Consider the following 8,455-nt stretch of genomic DNA (forward strand, 5'->3'; position numbering starts at 1 on the left):
CTGTGTATAATTTAACCTCAGTATAAATCCAGATGATCTGTGAAGGCCTGAGAGGTTTGTTAAAGAACATTAGAATCCAACAAACCTGAATCAAATCAATGGCTCATTACCAGACCTATGCTAAATTTGATGCCATACTGAAGAGCTAATTCAACCATGTGATTCAGATGTGTTGGAGCAGGGATGCATGTAAAAGTTGCAGGATGGTATCTCCAGAAGGCTGGAGTCAGAGACCCCTGCGGTGCAAACCTACCAAGACATGGCTTTCCACCTAAACTGACAGGCTGGACAAAGAGAGCATTAATCAGAGAAGCCAGGAGGCCCATAGTAACTGTGGGAGAGCTGCAGAAATCCAGAGCTCAGGTCAGATAATCTGTTGACAAGAAAACTATTAGTCATGAAAGAGTGTCAAGAGGAAATTCACAAAAAGTCCTGTGAGTTTTTGTGACTTTTTCCACAAGCAACGGAAGAGACAACAAACACCCGGAGGAAGGTGAGGAAACTCAAACTTCTCTGGCATACTGCAAGATAAAAAGCATTTATAATTTCCTTTCCACGTCACACTTTGCTTCATATCAAATCCCTATATAATCCAGGGGCGTTTGTGGTTCTAAAGTAACAAACTGTGAAAAGCTTCACTGGTTCACTTATCTGGAACTAGCAACTAAAAGTAAACGCACACTTTTTAATCCTGCATAAAAAGTCTGTGCAGCATTAACTATGCAATAAACCTGTAATTTATCTTCTCAGTTTTCAAAGCATTCGCTCTTTTACTAAACAATGGAAACAAAGACGACATTAGTCAGTCTTAAAATCATTTATTCATGACAGCATATATCAGTTTTCACAGCTGTAGAGAAAATACATTTACAAAAGTCATTAAAAACTGAAGAACAAAATCAGATAAAATCCAGTTTTCTTTACACACATCTTTAGATTCAAGTAATACCAACACGGTATGCAAAACTCCTGGTACCCATGGTGTCCATTTAAATCTACTGTGCTATCTCTTGAGCATAAAATGGGGACAGCGAGCAGTGTAATTTAAGGCTCAGATTGGGTAAAAGTTAAAGGCTGGCTCTGTGCTGTCAATGCACAGATAACTAAAAAGTTCAAGGCAGCTCATTTTATAACTAAGCACTTAAATGCCAGCTCAGCTTCAGTTCAGATCTAGTGCCACGTCCATGTCAGAGTTTAAGTAAATCTGCACAAGCTCCACTTATCGACATATAAAGCTTTAATAAGCGGTGAAATAAAAAAAAAATTTAGAAAATAAATCCAATCCAATGGTGGTCCTCAATTGTTTTTAAACAAACCGTCATTGGCTGATTGGTTTAGTCTTGTTAAATAAGGTGGCACTGTTCAGATAGTCTGGAGATCTCTGATTAAAATGCATACTAAGCAAAAAAAGCTATAAAAGACCGAACCAGAGGCATGAAATATTATTAAAGACAAACCCCAGCACTTCACAACTCAACCCTACAAGCCGAGAGGAAGACGATAAGACACAAGCAGAACGAACTCATCACCACTGTTAATAATCACATATTAGACAAGCCTTGCTTTATTTTTTTTAAACCGACCTGTATAAAAATGCTGATTTTGTATGAGGCAATAATAATAATATCCAAAATATGTGCCAAGAATTGCTCATAAATCAAGAATACAACACACATTTAAAGAATCCAGCATTGGGTTAGCGCTCCTTACCTTTTCCAGTAAGAAGTTTTATCCACACGTCGATGCTTATGAAATTTAACAACCTACACTCAAAACAAATGTTTTATAAAAACAAGTGTAAAAACTGACTTTTCTGAACAAACTGCAGAAAGTTTTGATATAAAAAGGCTTTTTATGTTTAAGCCAGACAGGACTCCTGCCACCCATTGAGGCTTACAGCAGTTGATTAATTTAAACAGTGTGGTTACAATTATCACAACAGCCATGGATTGTGCAAAGCCTATTGCTTACTGAACAGCTGGGAAACCTCGTAGATAAATTTCTGGTTAGTTTACTTTATTTAACACCTCCACCAAAGTCATTTGATTAAATATATACAAGATATTTACACGTAAAATTTTTTTTTCCATATTGTTTTTGCTTGTCCGAGACTTTAAAAAGATAGACTTGTTTGTTTGTGCTTTTACATTTAGGCTTCGTGTCATCAGCTACAACCTAAACCCTGAAGTTTCGTGTCAAAGATAATATTTTTGCATCATCACAGATTGTCCCACAAACAAGATTGTTGTTCTTTTGATAAATTGAATCTAATAAAGCAGTTCTCTGATAGTCAAGTACGATTGTTTAAGATAGAAAAGGCTTGCAAGAAGAGGAACAAGAAGTTTGTATAAAATAAAAAAACATTAGAAGATGCCAGCAGGGTACTTTTGACAGTGGATTACATTAACCTGCAGGACAAACACAAAACTGTGGAGAAACTGGATTGTTTTAACTCCTTAGAGGGCATTTATCATAAAATTTTACCACAAAAAAACCCTACAAATCTTAAAGCGTAAATAAATTACTTTTTTCCAAATGGCTTTAGTAAGTAGTTTTTAATAACTTTTCTGAAAGGAAAAATAAGCCTTGAGTCGAGCCCACTAAAACAGGAAGGCACTACCATATATAGACATGTCTGATATGTCTCGAATCACACAGTCGAGAAATTTCTACCAGGATGGATTGTGCTCTTAACAAGAAAAGGACTGTCTCATTATTGTTATGCAACAACTGGAATCCCGGATTTATGGGAAGAGGAAAACCAAACTTGAAGGTATGAGGATACAGCCTACTTTATGCCACATCTCAGACAGGATGTCAACAGCCAGACTATAAAAGTGACCGCAGCTGTTGTTTGTAAGCATAAAGTGTCAGGATAAGAAAATGCTTTAATTTCCTGTTAATTAACTGTAGCCGCATTGTGTTCTCTGTGTCTGAGCCAAACTGAGGAGGGAGCATTTGACCACAGATGTAATTTGATTATTTTAACATCCCTTCCTTCCACCACATGTGAAGCACTAGCTTAAAGTGTCTTTTAATGGGAAAAACAATGTAGACAGATATAGAGTTTGATTGGTGTGGCAAAAGATGTCATTTAGCTAAATCCTTATGAGTAAAATGCATTTATGCTGGAAATAATTTGACTTCTACAATCACTGCATGGCTCCCTGATATAAAGTATTCTGTTGCTGCAGGTAATTTGGTGCTCTGAATAACAGTTTTTTGTTACAAGCGATCATTCCCAACTGTGGTCAGTTGGACAGACATGGTCGACCACACAGAGCTCTTAAATCCTTAGGTAGCTCGCCGGTTTGTCAAGTCTTAAATCCATTGCTGTCAGACATTTTTTCCTCATTTCTTCCTCCGAATTAATCTTTACATAAATCTTGATTTTATTAACTGAAATGCACGCTAGAGACTTTGCCATTGATGTTTTTGTCCTGGGCGAGCATTGTGTTGTTTTCTTTTTGCAACAGTACAGCTTTCCAGACATGAGCTCATCACTCTTCTGCAAATGTTCTTGGACATCTTATGGTCACTTTTATTCCTTCCACACCTTCCTATATTTCGGACAACAAAAAGCATGTAACTATCATGAGCTACAAGCCTGAACACAATTTAAAAGGAAATGTTGTAAAATGATGATATATGCCCTTTAACTATTTCAGATTTTTGCAGTTTGTCTTTTCTCCCAGACTTTTTTGGTTACAGAAAAAGCAGCTGGCCGCAGACTTTTTGAACATGTCTTTGGGTTTCTTTGTTCCATCTTTGACAACAGTTGATTGAAACAAATTTTCTTTACCCTATTGCTAGGAGATGCATCTATGTGACTACAATGAATAAGATCGATCAGCCGAACAAGGCTCAGAGTTATGCTGATTTGAATGAGGTCATTGGGTATTAAATTACAACCGATTTCAGATATTACAAATCTATAGGAAGATAACACCCAATTAACCTAAATTCTAAGTTGGATTTAAATATTTTCTTAATTATTTATCTCCATAATTAATCAAAGTACAATTTAATTAATGGAAATTAACTGATATGAAAAGGTAAGCATTTAACAGATGAAATTGTAATAAATGGGTAAGGCTGCACAATGTACCAAATCACAACTGACAACCCATTTTATAAAGCAATATTTGATGGCCTATAATGGTAAATTTCAATAACCATTCAGTCATTTGGATGGCTTTTCATTGTTCTTGATGCCCGCACTAGATCAAGATTTATGTGACCAAGATGATGACGAGATGACAATGGAAAACAAAGAAAAAGTGAAGGTCATGTGAGTTAATTGCAATCGATATCACAATATTCAGCCACAATATTACAGCTGGGTATAACACTGCAGGGGAACAAAGTGGAGAAGCAGCAAACTGAGCCGTTTACCACACACAATGGGGCAAAAACAGAAATCCAAACAGTGTTTAAATTAGTGTAAAAAAATAAATTGTATTGTAAAATGCCAACTTCTTCTATCCACTAATTGCAAGTCTACATAAATAATTTTAAGATATTATCTTGCTTTGCCTTATTTTGACTTACTTTTCCTATAACACAATGGACAGTCTAACATTTTTGAATCACAACATTAATTAAAAAAATTGAATGTATATAGCAAAGACATAAAAAACAAAACTTATAAATGTCCTATTTAACCAAGTCCTTACACCTGGAAGCCTCTTTCCAGTTACAGGTCATATTGTTCAGTGGTGCCCCCCCCATCATAAAAACCTTGTTTAACTCTTATTTTCCTCTCTGGAGGTCTACTCAGTGCGGTGGGAGTGGGGTTCATGGTGGCCGTTCTCTCCCTCTGTCTCCTGGTGACTGAAGAGGTAGTTCCACCAGCTCCTGGAGTGGGGTATCGGTCTGTTAGATCCAGCACTGCTCACCTTCCTCAGCTCCTGGGTGATACCAAAGCAAAGCAGAAACATGAAACAATTACCACATTTAACCCGCAAGTATTTTTTTACATGCGTAAACTGAATAGATGATGACAAACTTGGAGCAACAGATATGATTTGTTGCTTTAAAACGATCCATATCCTCATCCTTACCCCTTTATCAAGCAGGTTGACAAACTCATCACTCATCCTTCGAAGCTGCCGGCCGTACTTCTTGGCGGCCCACAGGGCAGGAGGAGCCGAATTAGACCGGTTCCTGAATGAAAACCCCTCAGTGGGCGTCCCGGCCTCCTCTTCCCCCCTGGCCAGCAGCTCCTCCCCTCTGGAGATGGTGGAAGCGTGGGACTCCGAGTTCAGTCTGATGCGACCATTTGCTGGGAATGAGAGGGTTAAAGCAGAAAGGGGTTGGAGACTTTTCCTCTGAACACCACAAGACATCAGGATGTGCTTATAACGTGCCTTTTTACTGCTCAGTTTCTGCTAAATGATGTCCACAGATATATTAGCAAAGAAGACGAAAAACTTGCAGATAAGAGATCTAAGCAGCTGTGATTTGCTGGGAGCTTCTTCATGGTGTGGTGGAAAAACAGGTTTTGCAGCATTTGTGAAAGAAAATAAAAGAATCTTTTCTTTTGTGTTTGCATAGAATAGAGTGTGAATCACAAATGACAACCAGTAATTCAAAGGCTAAAGCCTAAACTTCATACAACAAATCTCTAAATTTAGAGCTGCTGGATGTAGAACTGCATTAAAAAAACCCAGATCATGATTTTTTTCCACCCACAGTATTTGATTTTTCCATTAAGAAATGGTCAAGCAAAGAAATAAATAAATAAACTGAGTGTAGACTACTGAAAAAGCATGCCGTTACAAATGTAATTGCAAACATCTGGCATGGAGCCTTTTCCATCCATCCATCCATTTTCTTCCGCTTATCCGGGTCGGGTCGCGGGGGCAGCAGCCTACGCAGAGAGACTCAAGACTTCCCTCTCCCCAGCCACGTGGGCCAGCTCGGACCCCTCTCGAGGAGAGTGGTTCCAGAGCCATACGTCGAGGTGAGCCCGACTATTTCTAACCGGAACCTCTCTACCTCGCACACCAACTCAGGCTCCTTCCCCACCAGAGAGGTGACATTCCACGTCCCAAGAGCCAGCTTCTGCAGCTGCGGATCAGACCGCCAAGGTCTCCGCCTTCGGCCGATAACACCCATAACACATTGCACCCGACCCCTTTGGAGCCTTTTCCCCCTCTACATATTTGATCGTAACATTTAGTCAATTTATAGCCTCAACACCCTGATCCATATTCCCTTAAATTCTTCTGTTTGCCTACTTGATCTGAGCTCAGGAAGGGTGAGGGTGTGGCGTTGACAGAGCGGCTCCTCTTTTCCTATCGTTGCCTGCTTGTTTCCTCCTTCCTCTACCTCTTCTGATGGCTCTGAGTCGCTGTCTGAAATCGTAAAGTTTGCGGCCATCGTAACATCTGGGGACAAAAGAACAAATTTAAGAAACATATATAAAAAAACAAATGAAAACAAGAAACGAAAGCGTAATCTGGATTGGAATCTATGTAGCATGTCTTGGCGTGGTTCTGGAAAGTCAGAATTTTGGATTTGTCAGTTGGAAAAGCAACAAGAAGCCCCCCTGAAGCTGGGATTCCGACTTAAAAGCATCCAATATGGCTGCTGCTATGTGGGAAATGTTGCAGGTATAAACTACGTATTGGTACTTTTGGTGGTTTTAAAACCAGAGGTACACACAGTGCTCTAAAAAATCTACTTGTCAACATTCTCCTTTACTGTTGGAATGCATAAAATGTAAAATAAATATGTTATCAGCTTGTATTGTTAATAGTGAAAGCACCAAAAAAAAACAAAAAAAAAAACATAAAATTCACCCATTTTTCCGGTTTGTAATTAGAACCCTCTTAGCATATGGCGTCATTTCCAGTTCAGAGCTCCAACCTCAGAAATAAATCAACATGCAGGATTATTGACCACTTTTCCTCATTCTGTTGTCTTTCCACTTTCTGTTCTCAATTGATGCATTATAGAAAGTTCCCAATGCCACAGTGCCTCTTTGTTTAGCAGTTTCTTTCCTCCAAGACGAAGGCTATCGGTTCCATTATCTCTTTTGGTTTGTCTTTACCATAGAAAGTACTCCAGATTCCGTGCTTCTGAGTTCAGCTGTGTTTCTCTCCCAAACCAAGCCATTGAGAGAACTGTGTGCCATTAATTATGTGTACTCTCGTTTGTTTTCTTTCCGATTTACCACTGGGTCATCGTTTAATTTATTTCCTAAACAAGGCCAGTGACAATTCTTTCCCATAGAAAGTATACCTAGCTCAGCACTATTTTAAGAATTCTTGGATACTAAACTTTTTACAATTGATGTACTGAAAACCTGAAGTAATGTGTTATAGTTTGGACTGAATTGAACTTTGTGCAACTGAATCTGAATCGTTTATTACAAATTAGGATGAATTAAGAGTATCAGGAACCGAATTCAAACCTGGAACTTGAATTTCTGTTCACCCGGACATGAAAGATCGTGAATTGACGCTGGATAAATAAACAGAAGTGAACTAAATAGTGATGTTGCCCTATTGCTGACCTGTGGGGGTGAACTACTCATCAGAGGAGAGCCTGATTCAGCAGCATTAACTCCAAATACATCCCCGTGGAAGGGAAGCAAGGTGTACAAAGTGGCACCAAAGCAGCCGTCTTATAACGCTATAGGTCCATATAATACCATCCGATCATACAGCACACATAAGATGCACATTAGACGTTGTTTTTGTGAAGGAACCACCTGTGTTAACACACCCAGCTGGCTATCAGCTCAGCTCCACTGACCCCCATAAACTGGTCCAAAGGTATTTCCAAGAAACAGCCGCACAAAAAAACAAACATTTCTTCCCCGGAACGCTTTAATAACTCGTGTTATTGGGAACTTGCTGTTACACTTTTGTCAACGGAGCCAACAAACCGCGTTGAGCGGGTCTGAACACTGCCTCTCTTGTTTTGTTGTTGTTTTCGGGAGGAAGACAAAAGAAACTTCGCACAAGGCGGAAGCCGCTGCGGACAGTCTCCGCTAACTAAAACCGACGCTTCATGAGGCAGGTTTCCTTACCCGAAGTCACTACAGCGTGAGCCCGAGGAGTGAGACTGCGACTTTAGCTGGCTTCATGCGGCGGCAGCTGTTGTTGTTCTCATCCGCGTCTCCTTTTTTTTTTTTTTCTCCTCACTCTGAAGCACTTTAGCTCCGGGCTCACCCAATCGCTGCGCGTCAAGGCCACTCCGCGGCGTGCTGACGTCACTGTTGCGAACCGGGACTTGTTTGTCTCTTCGCTTTGTAGGTCCACGTCCAGAAACGTTGTTATGAAATAATGTTGACGAATATTGCAGCTTTTGCTGCGCTCATCTGGAAACATCTGTCCATCTGTGTTTTAATTGGAACAAATTAGCAGAAAACAGCGCGGAGCTACAAACGAAGCCCGATTTTTATATATATTTATATACATGAGTGTAAACTCAGAGTTACTAA

The 8,455-nt window shown here is 39.5% G+C and overlaps 1 protein-coding gene across 1 annotated transcript; it reads right to left on the reverse strand.

Moving 5' to 3' along the window:
* Positions 1 to 802: 802 nt before the first annotated feature.
* On the reverse strand, positions 803 to 8,200 carry badb (BCL2 associated agonist of cell death b). Its single transcript, XM_047386211.1, has 4 exons — positions 8,042 to 8,200; positions 6,243 to 6,392; positions 5,064 to 5,284; positions 803 to 4,910 (listed from the first exon to the last, which is right to left on the reverse strand). Exons 2-4 carry the CDS (start codon positions 6,382 to 6,384, stop codon positions 4,773 to 4,775), a joined length of 501 nt encoding a protein of 166 aa, XP_047242167.1. The 5' UTR covers positions 6,385 to 6,392; positions 8,042 to 8,200; the 3' UTR covers positions 803 to 4,772.
* Positions 8,201 to 8,455: the final 255 nt, after the last annotated feature.

Source organism: Girardinichthys multiradiatus, chromosome 14, assembly GCF_021462225.1.
Source record: "Girardinichthys multiradiatus isolate DD_20200921_A chromosome 14, DD_fGirMul_XY1, whole genome shotgun sequence".
NCBI lineage: Eukaryota > Metazoa > Chordata > Actinopteri > Cyprinodontiformes > Goodeidae > Girardinichthys > Girardinichthys multiradiatus.

Coding starts and splice junctions, on each gene's coding strand:
- badb (XM_047386211.1), bottom strand. CDS start 6,384: ATGGCCGCAAACTTTACGATTTCAGACAGCGACTCAGAGCCATCAGAA. Junction 5,285..6,242: donor CCTTCCTGAGCTCAGATCAA/GTAGGCAAACAG, acceptor TCTCATTCCCAG/CAAATGGTCGCATCAGACTG. Junction 4,911..5,063: donor TCAACCTGCTTGATAAAGGG/GTAAGGATGAGG, acceptor GGTATCACCCAG/GAGCTGAGGAAGGTGAGCAG.